Genomic DNA, 18,400 nt, shown 5'->3' on the forward strand with positions numbered 1-18,400 from the left:
ATATCGCCGGGTCCACTTGTCGGGACCCTGCTCAGTGTACGCGCTCCCCTTGAGACTATAAAAGGGAGGGCGCGCACGTTAGAACACAAGTTCCACCAACACACAAGTTCACACACACACAAGCAATACAACACACAGTGGACGTAGGGTTTTACGCTCCAGCGGCCTGAACCACTCTAAACCCTTGTGTGCTTCTCGTGTTCATACATCTCTGGATCGAGCATTTCTTGACTTGCCCCAAACTCATCCTAAGCTAGGATTAGGCGGGTGCACTCCACCACCCGGCTGGAGAAATCCTCCGACACAACCTTATGCACATGAATTTCAACCTTATTCCACCACAATCACGTAGGCTTGCTGATTTCTACCTTAATTACTTTGTTGTCTCGGATTTGATCAAACTTGAATTGCAACTTGACAATTAGGTTGATGAAATTAGACATGAGGATAGCTTCAATGGTCTTACCAATCTTGTTGACCTCTCACTTAATCTAGTTGAAACTGGGAGGCATAAGATTTATGATATGGTTTATAATCTTCTCAAATTGGTCTTGCTTCTACCGGTGGCAACAACAAGTGTTGAAAGGGTCTTCTCTACATTGACTTTTGTGAAAACTAAGTTGAGAAATAAGAGGAGAGATAGTCTTTTGGATGATTGTCTACTCGCATTCATCGAGCGAGATATCTTCTTTCAAGTGGATTGAGATGATATAATTAATACTTTCATGGACTTTAGGAAGCGTAGGCCTCATAAGAAATAAGGTAATCTCTTTGAACTATTGTAGGTTTTTAAGCTTATTTTATGCATTCTAAGACTTAATGTGCTTCTACTCTTTATATTGTAATCTATGCAAGTATTGAACCTACTTACATATCGAACTGCTCGTGAAATTTTTTTGCTGTGTACCGAATTTTGTTTAGATTGTACCGAATACCGAATTGTATGTTGAAATTTTGGCATGGCATACCCTAAGTTCCAATCGTAGGTCCGCCACTGAAGCTACATGCTGCTTCATTGGGAGGTGATGCAGCAAGAGAGGAAGGAGTAGAGCGGAGCCCGAGATTGAAGAGGAGCTGGCGTTCGTGTTGGAATTGAAGCGAGAGCAAGCTTTGGTGGTCGCTAGACTCGCTATAACATCACCAGTTGGTGGTCCCAAGTCCACCGAATCTTTTCTGACCGTAGAGAAGAAAAATCCAATCAAGAATGCAGTTGCAGATCGATGCGATTGAATCCAATCCAGCAGCAACACTAGGCACCCAACAGCAAAGCTCAGCCACCACGCGAGGATCCTCCAGTTCGCAAGCTCGAGCTGCTGTGGTGGCGATTCGCGCCTGAGTGGAGCCGGTGGTGGCCTTGGTGTGTCACGGCGGCGCTGAGGTGGACCTGGTGGTTGGTCTCGGCGGAGGCAAGCTCCAAGGCTCGGAGGCGGACCACCGCGTCTCGAGTCCGACGACAACCTCTGCTCCTTGCTGCACGAGACTCGTTCCTGGGCTCTGCAACTGACCATGGTGCGCTGGCAGCTTGCGGATCCCCCCCCCCCCCGGGTGGGGCTCAGGGTATACTAGGATGGCAGCCTTCCTCGACGTCTGCTTACATGGCTCCATGATGGAGGGATTGCGTCGAGCCGGCCTGAAATGTCCGTGCACCAAAACCAACCGTGGATAGGGGAGAGAGTTGCATTCCCCTACATCAAAGGAAGAGGGATTAAGTTTTTGGCAGTTGCTAAAAAATTTTGGTATTGGGAAAGTGATCGGTAATCTGTTGGAGCCAACTTTGTCTCTAAAATCTTTCAAATGATAGTTTTTAGATATTGAGGATAGATGTAAGTAATCTATTGGAGATGCTCTTAGGTAGTTTTGAAATTGGATAGAATATTGCACGGTGAATGAAACCTTCTATTTTTCCATCTTTGTGATCCATTTCAGATCTGGTGTTGCCTCCTGCACGCGTGAACCTGGAGAGAATTAACTATTGGATGAACATGGAAAGAAATTAGAACAATTTATCCTCTTTTGCCTACTCGCCCAGACCAAAATATTCCGTTCACTGAGACGTTTCCATTTTTTGACGGTATCTCTAAACTCCCAATTCCTGAACCTCTTCCTTTATTTCTAGGGCAAAACTCTCAAATCTGAAAAAAAATTGGAGTCAATGGCTGATCTGAATGTGTTTAGAGGCGCAATGTGGCGTGGTTCGGGATACAACGCTCTCGGTGTACTTGAGTAGGGCAGGGGCCGGCCGTGCTGGTGTGTTCGTGCGCAAGTTTTTCCAGGGCACCGAACTCACCCAAGGAGGGCTCTTATCTCGGCCAAGTTTACTCTTGATCGCTGCATTGCGCGGCACACGATGTAGGCCATGTGCGCGGTCCCGTAGGCCCGGGTCTGATAGGCCAGACCAGTAGGTTGAGGGAGCAAAACATGCCTTACCACTACTTCATCGCAGATGATGTTGCATCATCATCAACAAAGGAAGGGAATAGAAAACCCATGGTTGAAGCTAACCCTATCTTACCTAAAACTACTTATTAGTTGAGAGTATATTAGTATATACAACCGCCGGAGCACGCACACGCACTTGTTGTCCTTTGTTAAACTCATTGTGCACATTCATCCAAACAATATGTACTCTATCTTACCAAAAACTACTTATTAGTTGGGGGTATATTAGTATATACAACCGCCGGAGCACGCACACGCACTTGTTGTCCTTTGTTAAACTCATTGTGCACATTCATCCAAACAATATGGCAATATGAAATGTTTCAACCTCGAAAATTCCTTGAGACTAGAGAGATACTTAGAGGCTATTGGAAGAATTTACTTAGAGACTGTTGGAAGAGTTTCTCCCAAAATGGCTTCACCGATGAAGCTAAAAGCCAAAGGAGGAAAAAGAAAAATTGATAACCCCACTTTTGTAGTTCATTTTCACCTTGGTTTGCGAAATGATTTCATGCTATAGTGCTTTATTTTACGCAAAAAATATGTGAAACTACAACCATTATAAGCCCTACTAAACAAGATCTTAATTCGCAGAATTTCAATTAGTTTGCCTTTGCTTTCATGGAGGAAAGGAAGTGCCTCGTTCATATAAACGACGCAGTTTGTTTGTGCCAAGGCGGAGGCTTGTAATGCGGCATTAAGGGAAGTGGCAGCGCAAGGCATGGTGCATATCCAACTGGAGACAAATTCATCGACCCTAATGATGAAGACCAACTATTTCGATTAGTCTCCGAGAAAATTTCTCTTTGGAGTAGCCAAGGCTGATATAGATGGACAACTTTTACACGTCTTCAACTCTTATTCTCTTCACACACCCGTAATTTGTTCCCACAGGCTAGCTCGCCTAGCATATATATATATTAGTTGGGACACAGATCAAGTCACCATTTGGTTCGATCCTCTCCAGAAGTTTGCGTGTAAACATTCTGGTAGTTTGTTGCATAGCTAAACCGATAATAAATAAGGCACACGAGCTTGATATAGAGATAATTAGTCTGAAGCTATTTTCTTTTCAAAGAACCAATTCAGTTGAAGTTATGATCTACCTATAAAATGGCAAGTTATGATTATGTATCGAGGAAAACAAAACAGGACCTATAGTTCGTCCCTTATTTTTTGGATAATTTATCCCCAATTAGAATAACTTGTTTAGGATAGGTCAACTATTGCTGCTTGCTAGCTCATGTAGCAGGAAGACTGCATGACACGGTTACAAAGTAATATTGCAAGAGTGAACATTTACCCAGTGTAATTAAACTGTGCCATTTTCACGCAACACTAGTATTGTTATCCACCATTGCAAATTATATCAAATTTGAGGCTTTTTTTAAAGAGGTGTAGAAAGGTAGCAAGAAAATGCCACGCCCACACAGGACCGATAAATCAGTTTTTAAAAATATTTTATCTTTTTAACTAGTATTTGAAGTAAAAGTCAGAGGATTTTTTCTCTACAAATAAAAGATTGCTGATATTGCAAGAGAAGAAAGGATGCCAGCAACAGCCAAAAACAAATTGGCGGTAGAACGGTTCAAAGAAGATGAGAACCAAGCCATGGCAGGCAGTATCTACAGCACGGAGGGGGCACAGCAGGTGCCAGCAGGTATCCAAGGGGCGAAAAGCATCCACCGGCCAACGCCCAAGCCCCCAAAAGCTGGCCCACACAGCACAGCGCGCAGGCGAGGCGGCGGCCAACGGGCCGAGCCATCAACCGCCCCCGCGCCCGTGCCTCCCTCCACTTCCAACCAAAAAAGGCAAACGTCGTAAAGGCACGCGGAACGGCGGCAGCGAAGGAACGCGAATCCCCCCCCTCCCCGGCCCCCCCTTCCTTCCGTGCGCTAGCACCACTCCCAGAATCCTGAATCCCCCTCTCCGGCTCTACCAAATCCAGAACCCTAGACGAAGCAGCCCAATCCTCTTCCCCACCCCCCCCAGCACACCACCCCGCGAGGCCGCGATGATGCAGATGCTGGGCCTCCGCGGCTCCGCGTCCAAGGACCGGGGCCGCGGGGGCGACGCGTCCCCGTCCTCCTCCTCGGCGGCGGCGGCGGCGGCCGGGGGCACGGGCACCCCGCGCTCGCCGTGGTCCGCGTCCTCGCCGCGCTCGCCGTTCGCGGCCGAGGCGGGGGGCGAGGGCGGGGGCGGCCGGCCGCTGCGGCTGGTGTACTGCGACGAGCGCGGCCGGTTCCGGATGGACCCGGAGGCCGTGGCCGCGCTGCAGCTCGTCAAGGGGCCCGTCGGGGTCGTCTCCGTCTGCGGCCGCGCGCGCCAGGGGAAGAGCTTCATCCTTAACCAGGTTCGCCCACCCTATCTCGCCGCGGCGCCCTCTTGAGTCCACTCCTTGTCTGGTTGGTTCCTAGAGCTTACTAGTACCACTGTCGAATTGGTAAAGTTAGAATCGGCGCCATTGAGGAGAGAATGCTTCTAGGAGATAGTGGACAGCTGCTTTAACACGATTTTGGTCCCACTTGGAGCTGGAAGCAGACATCACTTTTTACGGGCTATTCAAATTACAGATCATCAGAGAAGTTACAAAGTAATGATCTTTCGAAAAACAAATTACAAAGTAATGGATCATTGAAAACATGAGTATCTTTTTTCTCATTGCATTTCTGCCCTGCTCTCTATGTGCTCGGAGAGTTGTATTTTTGAAGTACTTTTTCTAATCCTAGTAACGTGCTGGATTTGTTTGGTGGCTGATAAATGTTGTAGACTAACGTGCTATACTTCTGATTAAAAGATGGCTAGCATTTCTGTTTCTGTAATCATTATTAAAAAACTCAAAGCAATGCTTATCACTATATTGTTGTGATAAATAATTGCTCCTGTGGATATTTGGTGTGAAAATTTTGTCACATTGTCTGATCTAGTGGAACATGGACATGTTAAATAATATTGTTCCAACATCAAGAAATTATTATATTGTTGCCAAATGTCCTGTTAAAGTGGAATGGTGCTTATTTCTTTGTTTGTGATAGCTTCTAGGAAGGAGCAGTGGATTTCAAGTAGCAAGTACCCATCGGCCCTGCACCAAGGGCCTTTGGATGTGGAGTGCCCCAATAAAGAGAACTGCCCTTGATGGAACTGAATACAGTCTTCTGCTACTTGACAGCGAGGGCATTGATGCCTATGATCAGACGGTGCGAAATATCTCAGGGAACTCACTTTATTTCCATCCGCTTCTAAATTCTAGATATCTTCAATGGTTGTTCTGCTGAGTTGAGTTGTTATGTTTTCCATGGTTTATGCTTAGTTTTCCAGTCTGCACTATTGCATTTAATCTTATTTTGTTTTTACACTGAAAGAAACATGACTTGTTACCTCTTTTACAGGGCACCTACAGCATTCAGATTTTCTCTTTGGCGGTCCTACTATCGAGCATGTTCATATATAATCAGGTGTGCTTAATGGTTTCTTCTTTCCAAGCCTTTTGTCAGAGGGTTGTCTCAAATTCAGCCCTAAAAATGTTGGATTGTTTCACATTTGTACATATGACCATTATAACATGTATTAGCAAAAACACTTCAAATATAAGAAAAGGAAATGGGCTTTGTGTATGTGTGGAAAACATGTACATGTTTTATGCCCTTCCACCTAAGTTTTGTTGGGCAGTAGTTGCCTAGTTGTCCAGCAAATAAATTCACAGGAAAAACCGTCTCACACAGCAAAATATGCTTTAAACCAGATGTCTCGTATCTAGTATCTATACAGGCTTCTTGATTTGTGATAATATTAATAGCCTGACTAAAGCATGCGAGAAGGAAAATAATTGGTTACTAGTATTCATTGCGGTAAGAAAGTAATTAGGTGTAGCTTTTATTTAATTTAAAACAAGAGGGGCTTATACTAGTAGTGGCTGAATATGAAATGAATATGTTCTATATGCAATCTAAAGGCTAGGGGTAGTATCTGCACTTATTCCTATTCAAAATATATGATAATGTGAGCACATGGACATGAAAAATATAAACTCTTATGTTGCACCGTGTGTTATCTCTTCATTAAACATGTTTAAAGGAAGAAGAAATATATTTTATTGCCCTGTGCAGATGGGTGGTATAGATGAGGCAGCCCTTGATCGCCTTTCACTTGTTACTGAAATGACCAAGCATATCCGTGTGAGGGCTAATGGTGGGAGGTCCACTGTATCTGAGCTTGGGCAATTTTCACCTATCTTCATCTGGCTACTGAGGGTAACTGGTTCTCTGATTTGGGAATGTTGTTTTTAAGAATTTCTTTGATAAGTTATCAGAAGAGTATTTCCCAGTCTAAAGAAGATAATTTTTGTTAGGATTTCTATCTAGATTTAGTGGAAAATGATAGAAAGATAACTCCACGAGATTACCTGGAAATTGCGCTGAGGCCTCTTGAAGGTAGAGGAAAGGATATATCTTCAAAGAATGAGGTATTCTGTCATACTATATTTGTATTGGCTTGAATTTCTTATAGTAGATTCAAATATTTTCTGATCTTATAGGATGAATTTTGCATTATTCTCTTTGCAATGTTATTTACTATTTCAATTTCATGTGCAAATTGTCTTAGATCCGTGAATCCATCCGTTCGCTCTTTCCTGATAGAGAATGCTTCACATTGGTGCGCCCATTGAACAATGAAAATGAACTTCAGCGTCTAGATCAAATTCCTGTAAGTTCTGTTCTCTTCTATTTTCATTATTGAAGTATGCATATCACTGCAATAATATATTCTTTGTTTGGCACATTTTAAATTTGAATCACTTTTACCAGCTAGAGAAATTACGGCCTGAATTTCACGCTGGACTGGACGAATTAATAAGGTTTATTTTTGAGAGGACAAGGCCTAAGCAAGTTGCTGGTACAATCATGACAGGACCGGTACTAGCTGGTGTTACACAGTCCTTCCTGGATGCACTAAATAATGGAGCTGTGCCTACCATATCATCCTCTTGGCAGGTATTTTGTCTCTTGGGCGATGCCTGTCAGAGCATTTCTGTAATGTGTTAGGTGATGCATGTTGAGTGCTACAATGCTAAGCATGAAGCAAATACTCCGCAATATAGGAACCATGTTGTTTTATTTTGTATAATATTAGTGTCACCTCTCAACTATTTTTTTTCTATACGAACACTAGTTTAATGATTTTAATTTCCAAAAAGACAACAACAACAAAAGCCTTTGAGTCCCAACTAAGTTCGGATAGGCTACAGATAAAACCCAACATGAACCACCAACAAAAAGGAAAAACTTATATAAAGTGAAGTACAACGGAAAAAAGTAAAAAAAGACAATAAAACCCAACATGAACCACCAACAAAAAGGAAAAACTTATATAAAGTGAAGTACAACGGAAAAAAGTAAAAAAAGACAATAATAGCTGATGACCGTGAGGATGTGTGCGGAAATTTGGTTGTACATCATTTGGAAGGAGAATGGACTGTGTCAATGGGAATAGATTTATGCAACAATTTTGGGACAAATGAAACACATACAAAATCTATCCATTGCTGGCTTCAAGCTTTGGTACACGGGGACAACCTCGGGTAGGAATGGTGTAGGCATCTTGATCAATAAGAGCCTTAAGGATGGAGTTGTAGATGTTAGGAGGCAAGGCGACCGGATTATCCTAGTGCGGTTGGTTATTGGAGATTTGGCTCTGAATGTGATCAGTGCCTATGCCCCTCAGGTAGGTCTTAGTGAGAGCTCCAAGAGTCAGTTCTGGGAAGATCTTGATAGCATGGTTAGTACCGTGCCTATCAGTGAGAAGCTCTTCATAGGAGGAGATCTCAATGGCCATGTGGGTGCGACTAATGTAGGATATGAGCGAGTACACGGGGGTTTCGGGTATGGTAGTAGGAACGAGGGGGGGAGGATGTTTTGAATTTTGCGTTGGCCTACGACCTGCTGTTAGCGAATACCCTCTTTAGAAAGAGGGAGTCCCATCTAGTGACCTTCCATAGTGGACAATACTCGAGCCAAATCGATTTTATCCTTGCTAGGAGAGAGGATAGACGTGCCTGCTTAGATTGTAAGGTGATACCTGGGGAGTGTGTTGTCCCCCAACACAAGCTTGTGGTGGCGGATTTTCGTTTTCGGGTATGTGCCCACCGGGACAAACGTGCCAAGATTGCGAGAACGAAGTGGTGGAAGCTTAGAGGGAAGAGGCTCAGACGTTTAAGGAGAGGATGCTAGGCGAGGGGCCTTGGGAAGAAGGAGCAGATGTAGATGATATGTGGCTAAAGATGGCGATATGTGTTCGGAAGGTGGCCTCAGAAGTGTTTGGTGTGAGTAGGGGAGGCAAGCAGGAAGTGAAAGAGACTTGGTGGTGGAATGACGAGGTGCAAAGGGCTATTAAGGAGAAGAAGGAGTGTTTCAAACGCCTTCACCTCGACAAGAGCGCAACCAACATCGAGGGATATAGATTAGCGAAAAGGTCTGCAAAGCGAGCTGTAAGTGTAGCGAAAGGTCAGGCTTTTGATGATCTGTATCAACGGCTAGGTACGAAGGAAGGAGAGAAGGACATTTATAGGATAGCTAGGACCCGTGAGAGGAAGACAAGGGACATAAACCAAATCAAATGCATCAAGGATGGGACAGATCGACTTCTGGTGAAGGATGAGGAGATCAAGGACAGATGGCGAGAATACTTCGACAAGTTGTTTAATGGGGAAAATGAGGGTCCTACCTTCGAGTTGGACGACTCATTTGATGATACCAACAGACGCTTTGTGAGGAGGATTCAGGAGGCAGAGATCGGGGAGGCTTTGAAGAGGATGAAGGGAGGTAAAGCGATGGGTCCCGATGGCATCCCCATTGAGGTGTGGAGATGCCTGGGCGAGAGGGCGGTAGTATGGTTAACTAAGCTTTTTAACCTAATTTTCCAGTCAAACAAGATGCCGGAGGAATGGAGGAGAAGTATATTAGTACCGATCTTCAAGAGTAAGGGAGATGTTCAAAGTTGTACTAACTACCGGGGGATTAAGCTGATGAGCCATACGATGAAACTTTGGGAGAGGGTTATCGAGCATCGCCTAAGAGGATTGACAAGGGTGACCCAAAACCAGTTTGGGTTCATGCCTGGGAGGTCGACCATGGAGGCGATTTTCTTAGTCCGACAGTTGATGGAGAGATATAGAGAGGAGAAGAAGGACTTACACATGGTCTTTATTGACCTAGAGAAGGCGTATGATAAAGTATCGAGAGACGTCATGTGGTGGGCCTTGAAAAAACACAAAGTTCCAACTAAGTATATTACCCTCATCAAGGATATGTACAAGGATGCGATGACTTGTGTTCGAACATGTGATGGCGATACCAGTGACTTTCCAATTAAAATTGGACTACATCAGGGGTCAGCATTGAGCCCTTATCTATTTGCTTTGGTGATGGATGAGGTCACAAGGGACATACAGGGTGATATCCCTTGGTGTATGCTCTTTGCTGATGATGTGGTGCTAGTTGATGAGAGTAGGGTAGGTGTTAATATGAAGTTAGAGCTGTGGAGACACACGTTAGAGTCGAGGGGGTTCAGACTGAGTAGGACCAAGACCGAGTATATGATGTGCGACTTTAGCCCGACTAGGCATGAGGATGGGGACGTTAGCCTCGAAGGTCAAGTGGTGGCCAAGAAGGATACTTTCCGGTATCTAGGATCAATGCTTCAGAAAGATGGAGACATTGATGAAGATGTTAGACATAGAATTTCAGCCGGGTGGTTGAAGTGGCGGCAGGCTTCGGGCGTCCTCTGTGACAAGAAGGTGCCACAGAGGCTAAAAGGTAAGTTCTATAGGACGGCGATTCGCCCAGCGATGCTATACGGTGCTGAATGTTGGCCTACAAAAAGGCGACATGTCCAGCAACTGAGTGTAGCAGAGATGCGTATGCTGCGTTGGTTCTGCGGGCATACAAGAAGGGACAGAATCCGGAACGAAGAGATTCGAGATAGGGTCGGGGTGGCACCTATCGATGAGAAGTTGATTCAACATCGGTTGAGATGGTTTGGACATGTACAACGGAGGCCTCCCGAGGCGCCGGTGCGTAGTGGAGTTTTAAAGCGGGGCGATAATGTAAAGAGAGGTAGAGGTAGACCTAGACTAACTTGGGATGAGACGGTTAAGAGAGACCTTAAGGAGTGGAATATCGCTAAGGAATTAGCTATGGATAGGAGCGCTTGGAGATTAGCAATTAATGTACCTGAACCGTGACCTTTATTACTTTTTGTTTAACCCCTAACTCTTCCTTTGGCTTGTGCACTTTTTGTGTTTCTTATTCTTGTTTTCTGTGGGTTTCATCTCTAGCCTACCCCAACTTGCTTGGGACGAAAGGCTAAGTTGTTGTTGTTGTTGTTGTTGCTGTCAAAGCTTAGCTATCCTTGGCTTTGATGATGTAAACAGTGGATTTTCCTGGTAATTAATCACTATGAGATGTAGAAATTGTTAATTCTTATTCTTTGCCTCTGAACCTCTGTAGTATGTTGCAAATGTTATTAGATAAGCAGCATATTAAGAAAATACAAGGTTCGAGAGAATATTGGGTTTGTGGTCTATGTTGACTGCTTAAATTATTTAAGTTATTAAGTAGTTTTCTTAATAATAAATATTCTACTTGTGCCATTCTTGGGTTTAGCTGCCTCCTATATTTGATTGCAGAGCATAGAAGAAGCAGAATGCCGAAGAGCATATGATTCTGCTGCAGAGATTTACATGTCATCTTTTGGACGCAGCAGATTAGCTGAAGAAGTAAGTTTAAAGGTCAACTAAGTGTGGTGCATGCTCATACATTGCAAATTGTTAACTTTGTAAAATTTAGGATGCTTTAAGGGATGCACATGAAGCTGCTTTAAGAAAGGCACTTGATGCATACAATACTGCTGCTGTTGGAACTGGTACTTCACGTGCTCACTATGAGAAAGTTCTTAACAATTTCTGCAGAAAGGCATTTCAGGTACAATTGTACACTGTCATTTTTGTGTAAGATTATGTGGATCCTGATTTCTTTTGTATTTAGTAAGTTAACAAATTCCTTCACATTGCTTGGTTGACAACATAGAGAATGCATAAGTGTTTCAAAGGCGTCGCCTAGGCTTCTGGGCGGACCTAGCTCGCCTTGGGGAACAGTAACACCTTAGATGCCTAGGCGCCGCCTAGGCATCTGGGCATACCCAGCTTGCCTTGGGTTGCCTTTTCACCTTTAAAACGCTGGAACACATTTTAATATTTCACAATGATATAGGTGTGTGACCTTTGGTTGTTTATAGTGTCAAAGTAAGTTTTTTAGCTTTAGTTTATGTGCGCTTTGACATTCCTACATGATCTTTAATCATAATGTGGTGGTCAATTGGTAAATGGTAAAACTTTGTTTGTTAATTGAAGTTTGATGCGGAAGAAAAAGAGAACTTATCACCTCATTGAGCAGAAGACTTGATATTTGAAAGCTTGAAAAGACTCATGTTAAAGATTGTTCTGAAGTTGTGTACCTCTTTGGTATTTGTACATTTCACGGCTCAATAAGAAAACATGGTTGTTTAGGTTCTGCCTAAGCATAAATTATGTGTGATTAAGCATGTTTAGGTTCTCACTGTTCATGCGCTGAACACATAAGCATGTACTTAACCCTTACCATGGTGATAATGAAACTTGGTTCCAAGGTCCACCCACCCAGACACAAACAGTTTTAACTTCATAACTCATACCAAATAGTTAAGGTGAGGTATATTTGATATTCAAATTGATGTGGTTTCTTCTGCACATGGTTAAATGTTTTACTATTTAGTTTTTGAAAATATTGCCCGATTCCTCGTGGGATAGTAGCTGTCCAGTTTATATTTCTTTACCTTTGGTTTAATGATATTTATTTCCTTTTCGATATGGCTTACTGGCATGGATTAACAACCGTTCCATTGATTCAGGATTACAAAAGGAATGCTTTTTTAGAGGCTGACAAGCAGTGCTCAAATGCTATACAAAACATGGAGAAGAAGATCCGAGCGGCATGTGCTGCTCATGGAGTCAAAGTTTCTGCTGTGATTCAGGTATTTGTTCAGGAAGACATGCTTGAATCTGTGTAGTGATCCAATCTGCCTAACCTGCCGTCTAACTTCTTTTGTTGATATCCACGTGATGGGTTTTTCTGCCTGAGTGTAGCAGAGATGCGTATGCTGCGTTGGTTCTGCGGGCATACAAGAAGGGATAGAGTCCGGAACGAAGAGATTTGAGATAGGGTCGGGGTGGCACCTATCGAGGAGAAGTTGATTCAACATCGGTTGAGATGGTTTGGACATGTACAACGGAGGCCTCCCGAGGCGCCGGTGCGTAGTGGAGTTTTAAAGCGGGGCGATAATGTAAGGAGAGGTAGAGGTAGACCTAGACTAACTTAGGACGAGACGGTCAAGAGAGACCTTAAGGAGTGGAATATCGCTAAGGAATTAGCTATGGATAGGAGCGTTTAGAGATTAGCAATTAACGTAGCTGAACCGTGACCTTTGTTACTTTTTGTTTAACCCCTAACTCTTCCTTTGGTTTGTACCCTTTTTGTGTTTCTTATTCTTGTTTTCTGTGGGTTTCATCTCTAGCCTACCTCAACTTGCTTGGGACAAAAGGCTAAGTTGTTGTTGTTGTTGTTGAGCAATTTATGCTTTGAGTTTTGGCCAAATATGAGAGAACATATTATTCTGTCCAAATTTCCAAGAGCTCTTATAACTACTTAGATTGCACCCATGCACAGCTTTTTTTTGTGTTCATTTTTAGAACTAGTTGGTTAAGCTACTAGTTTCCATTCCCCTTTATTTTATTTAATGTTTAGATAACATAGTAAATTTTGCAGGTCCTGGAAACTTCACTAGCTGAATATGAAACTTCTTGTACTGGCCCAGCGAAATGGAGAATGCTTGCAGCTTTTTTAAGACAGTGGTTCGTCTCATTTCTTGTTACCTTTTTGGCTTAGTTGCTTTCAGAAGACCACAGTCTTCAGTGTTTCTGTCACCAGCTTATGTTCTTTCGAACAGTACAGTTTGTTCAGAGATACAACTTCCAATGTATTGTGTTAGCAGATTATGTTGATTTCACAAGTGTTTGAGACAGTACATTTTACTGTGCTATTGACACTTATTTTATTGACCTTCTCTCTATTCTAAGTGATAGGACACCTTTTTGGAAGAATTCACATGCTGTATCTTGCAAATTTATTGCTTTGTGGGGTTTTACATTTCTTGATAAAACCATTATGGACAATTATGCTATATGTTTCTAAGTGATGATTTTATGGATTTTTATTTTTTTACACTTAATTACTGTGTCTTAAAAATCCAATTTGTAGACACACTACACTGTTGCATATATCAACTGATTGGGGTATCTGGTAATAAAATTGTCATAAGATTAATACAATTCAGCTGGAGCCATTTTGTTCAAAACTTAGCATTTGACTCTGATATTATTTGTTAGTTCTCCTGAATTAATTGTTTGAATGAACAGCTCTGCACTTTTTTGTTATTTTCTAAATTTCAATCTGTTGATTTATTGGCATCTCCAAAGATCTGATAATATGCTTGTTCCAGTTTGGAAGGGCCTATATTGGACCTCTGCTTGAAGTTGATAAATGAAGCTGAATCAGAGAGGACTTCTTTTTCTCTAAGATGTCGGTCAAATGAGGACCAACTGGAACTTTTAAAGAAGCAACTTGAAGCTAATGAGGCACACAAATCTGAATATTTGAAGCGCTATGAAACTGCCATAAGTGAAAAACAGAGAACCTCTGCTGATCTTAGTGGGCATCTTGCGAACCTGAGGACCAAATGTAGCACATTAGAAGAACGCTGCGTAGGCATATCTAAAGAACTTGACCATGTCCGACATGAATGCACTGATTGGAGGGCAAAGTATGAGCAATCTGCTTCTCAGCAAAAAGCTGAGCAAGATAGATATGTTGCTCAGTTGGCCTCTCTTGAGTCTAGATACAGCTCTGCAGAGGGAAAGTTGGGCGCAGCTCGTGAACAAGCAGCCTCTGCCCAAGAGGAGGCTGCAGAATGGAGGAAGAAATATGAAACAGCTGCTCTGCAGGCTAAAACTGCATTGGAGAGATTAGCATCAGTGCAAGAACAAATTAACAAAATTGCACAAGAAAGGGAGAGTGCTATAAGGGCAGAATTTGCCATACATTTGGAGGAAAAGGTTATCTCTATTTTTTTTAATTTGTTTGATGTCTTTGTCATGATATTTGCATGCATACATGACAACATCTCATTTTTGACAGGAAGAGGAAATAAGGAAATTACTTGCAAAGATTAGACAAGCGGAGAGTGAAGAAAATATATTGACCGAGCGCTTGCAGGTATTGATGACTTTTCTGTTAGCATTTCAGTCTTCCTTTGAATCGAGGCATTCTGTTATATGCTATTGATTGTTTTTTAATGCTTGAACATTATTCAGGTTGCAGAATCAAAAATGCAGGGCCATAACAAGGAAACTGCAGGCTTGAAGGATGAAATCAAAGAACTAACAAACAAATTAGAATTTCTAAGAGATAGAGCGGTATCATATGAAAAGCAAGCTAGAATGCTTGAACAAGAAAAAAGCCATCTTCAAGAGAAGTTCGTGTCTGAATGTAAGAAATATGATGAGGCAGAACAAAGATACAAGTCTGCAGAAAGGGATGCAAAGAAAGCTACTGAGTTAGCTGACGTGGCTCGAACAGAGGCTATTGCATCCCAGAAAGAGAAGGATGAGGCACAGCGTTTATCGATGGAAAAGGTAGCAGTTATTGAGAGAATTCAAAGACAGGTTGACAGACTAGAGCAGGAAAAAGTTAATCTATTAGGTGAAGTCCAGAGGATGCGTAGTTCTGAATCTGATGCCTGGTCCAAGGTTACTTTGCTTGAGAGTAGGGTTGCTGAGAGGGAGAAAGAAATGGATGATTTACTGAGCCGTAGCAACGAACAAAGGTCCAGTACTGTCCATGTCCTCGAGAGTCTGTTGGCAACGGAACGTGCAGCTAGAGCTGAAGCCAATAAGCGTGCAGAGGCCTTATCTCTACAGCTACAATCCACCCAAGGTAAACTTGATGTACTCCATCAGGAGCTGACATCGATCCGTCTTGCTGAGACTGCACTTGATAGCAAGCTTCGGACCACTACTCGTGGCAAAAGGCTGCGAGATAATGAAGTAGGCGCGGACTCTGTCCATGATATGGACATTGATCCACCGGAGAGGAGCAGAAAAAGAACCAAAAGCAACACAAGCCCGTTAAAGGCCATGCATACTGAGGATGGTGGTTCTGTTCATATGGGAGAAGACAGTGTCACAGTTAGTACGGATATGAAGGGTGGCAATCCAGATGGTTACAAAAAGTTTACCATTGCAAAACTGAAAGAGGAGCTAACCAAACATGGATTTGGTGATCAGTTGCTAGAGCTTAAGAATCCTAACAAGAAGGACATACTCGCACTTTATAAGAAGCTTGTTTTGTGCGAGTAAATTACCTCAAGTACTTGTCTGCTTCTTTTGGCCGTGTGAAGTATCAAGTATGTTCCCGAAGTGTACATTTATCCAAACTAGTGTGGGAATCAGTGTAGGGTAGTGTCTCCTAGAAGCCTATATATTTAACAAACTGATGCCTAATTGTTTCCAGGGCATTCGGTTCTGCTGATTGGTTTGTATTTTGGTGGTGCATTTCCGTCCATTGGTTTCTGGCTTGTGTCTAGGCATGTGTATTTGGTAGCTTGCTGATTGTGTTATGACATCAGGCTTGTATATTGGTGTTAGCTTGACAAGATAGGTCTTAAATTACCCAAAACCAACGCTAAAATCTTTGTCAAGTTTGTCACGAAACGAATGAAATGCTTCGGTTGCATGATATGTGCATAATATTTGTATTGGATTGTGTTTTCTCCAAAACCACGTAGTGCATCCAGTAGGCAACTAATGTCTTGTTGGGCGCGCTGGTTAGAGTCACTTAAGATTCTTTCCCGGTCGCCCATGCGAGCTTTGCATCCCTGTCATGGGCTCATGGTACGGTCCAGGGCAACGGGCCATACATACTCGAGTGTTTCTCGGGTGCCCTAGTCCGAGAAATATAATCTTTTGACTTGGTGTGCAGAATTCAATTTACAGAGAACAGTAGACACCCTACATCTACGTGGGCAAGTCAAGAGGGCCAATGGTATCGTCCTATAAAGGATTTAAACCCAAGCGTTTGGTCGACTAAATGCTAATGATCGCCATTGGTTTCAATTATTGCCTATAGTCGTCTGGGTTGAGATACAAGTATTAAAGGGGGCATCTATTCGTCGCTTTTAGCGAATTGTTACGATTCATTCGCAGTTAATTTTCTTGAGTAATTTTGTGCCTTCCCCAGCTCCGGCGCCTCCGCTGCTAATTATAGCACTCCCACCTCCCCGCCACCATCCCCACCCGGCCACCATCCCTGCCATTTGGGCAGGCGCCGCCCCGCCGCGTCGCCGTTTTGACCAGCTCCACCATCGAGCTGGCTACCCCCAGCGACCTCTGTACCTTGGAACTCGGTGACCCTAGCCTTAACCTCGGCAACCCTGAACCCCTAAGACCCTAACCCATAGGGCGGCTTGACGACCGATGGCGGCGGTGGATCTCCCGCGGTGCCGCGGCTGGCCTTATGTGACAGCACGCATCGCATCCGCACGCGCGATGAGTAGACATCGTGAGTATACAACGCGTAGTATAGCCACCAGTGAAACATATTTTGTCCTGGTAATGGCAATGCTGCCATCCGAGCTAACGTTGGGGTCACCTAAATAAAGTGGACAATTATTACTCGGACGAAACTAACATTGTTCATCTCATGGATATATAAATCTAGCACTAATTAGGGATAAGGCTGCTGCACAAGCGATAAAATATCCACAATCTCTACAACGTATCAGAAGGCTAATAGTAAATGCCCTAAAGCGACATGATCCCTCTTGAGGATGAAGCTTGATACTGGATGATAGAATAGCTTGCTGTAGAGATACCTCTAAGCGATATTGTATATTTGTATGTCAAGTATAGAAGTACTCCCTCCGATTCGTTCTGAAATGTATTTCGTTTTGACTTTTCTAGATTCATAGTATTTACTATACATCTAAATATAATATATATATAAGTGCATATCAAAATCTATAAATGTAGAAAAGCCAAAATGAACTACATTTTAAAACGGAGGGAGTAGTTGTTAAAAGTAGTGGATATCTATTCTCTGCACCAAGAGGTACGTCTTGAGAACTAGGAAGGTCCTAAAATTGGTTTTATGAGAGGTGGAAGGTGTAGTTTCCCCATCTATTACTTTTCCGGGTTTAATATATACAGTGCTTTCCTAATTAACAAAATTAAACATTGGCTGCAATTTCTTTCCTGTTATATTGTTCATAACAATAAGATTATAAATATGAATCTTGCAACCTATGCGCACCTGTATATATGAGGTGAAATAAGTGAAACAAGCATAATGAGAAGCATGCGTCAAGCTGAACCATTTCCAAACTGAAGCTGAAACAACGTGGCCTGAAAGATGAGAGCCTGGTGGAATATTTGAAAATGGAAATTCCACATGCGCGGCTGATCTCATGTCGGTACGGTGTTCTTAGATGCTACTACAAAGATGTTTAAGGTTTTCTGTCTGTTTTCTTTTGTTAATATATGGGCAACTGTTAAGGTGTAATAGTCATTAGCCAATCCAACTATAGCAACCGCAGATCCTGCTACAGCCGCTTCAGTTACGAGATGGATTTTGCGTCACGACACCTTCCTGATGCATCTAGCTAGAGACCTCTACATGGGATGTATAGCAGGCTGCAGGCCAACGAGTCTGTGGGTGCTGCCGGGCGCGAGGCGCTAGTTGATTTACAAAACCGTGGCCGGTTTCAATCCGACTGTGCCCAACCTACCGCCATGGCTCTGCCTGAAAGCCTGGAGCGC

General features: G+C 43.1%; 1 protein-coding gene across 2 annotated transcripts; it reads left to right on the forward strand.

The window, feature by feature from the left end:
* The first annotated feature begins 4,267 nt into the window (after positions 1-4,267).
* LOC112883742 (myosin-2-like) lies at positions 4,268-16,324 on the forward strand. Of its 2 annotated transcripts, none has more exons than XM_025948985.1 (14): positions 4,268-4,792; positions 5,475-5,636; positions 5,829-5,894; positions 6,546-6,689; positions 6,788-6,901; positions 7,042-7,143; positions 7,245-7,430; positions 11,123-11,212; positions 11,283-11,417; positions 12,382-12,504; positions 13,296-13,381; positions 14,029-14,641; positions 14,724-14,801; positions 14,900-16,324. In XM_025948985.1, exons 1-14 carry the CDS (start codon positions 4,454-4,456, stop codon positions 15,941-15,943), a joined length of 3,282 nt encoding a protein of 1,093 aa, XP_025804770.1. In that variant the 5' UTR covers positions 4,268-4,453; the 3' UTR covers positions 15,944-16,324. The 2 variants fall into 2 exon arrangements, with proteins under 2 accessions (XP_025804770.1, XP_025804771.1); XM_025948986.1 differs by having other exon boundaries at positions 4,667-4,792; positions 5,482-5,636.
* The last annotated feature ends 2,076 nt before the right edge of the window (positions 16,325-18,400 follow it).

The sequence above is a fragment of the Panicum hallii genome, chromosome 1 (genome assembly GCF_002211085.1).
Source record: "Panicum hallii strain FIL2 chromosome 1, PHallii_v3.1, whole genome shotgun sequence".
Classification (NCBI taxonomy): domain Eukaryota; kingdom Viridiplantae; phylum Streptophyta; class Magnoliopsida; order Poales; family Poaceae; genus Panicum; species Panicum hallii.

What these genes read in the sequence shown, in the direction of transcription:
- LOC112883742 (XM_025948985.1), top strand. Translation starts at nt 4,454, where the DNA reads ATGATGCAGATGCTGGGCCTCCGCGGCTCCGCGTCCAAGGACCGGGGC. An exon ending in TTGATGCCTATGATCAGACG is followed by an intron (nt 5,637 to 5,828) that starts GTGCGAAATATC and finishes CCTCTTTTACAG; the next exon opens with GGCACCTACAGCATTCAGAT. An exon ending in AGCGTCTAGATCAAATTCCT is followed by an intron (nt 7,144 to 7,244) that starts GTAAGTTCTGTT and finishes CACTTTTACCAG; the next exon opens with CTAGAGAAATTACGGCCTGA.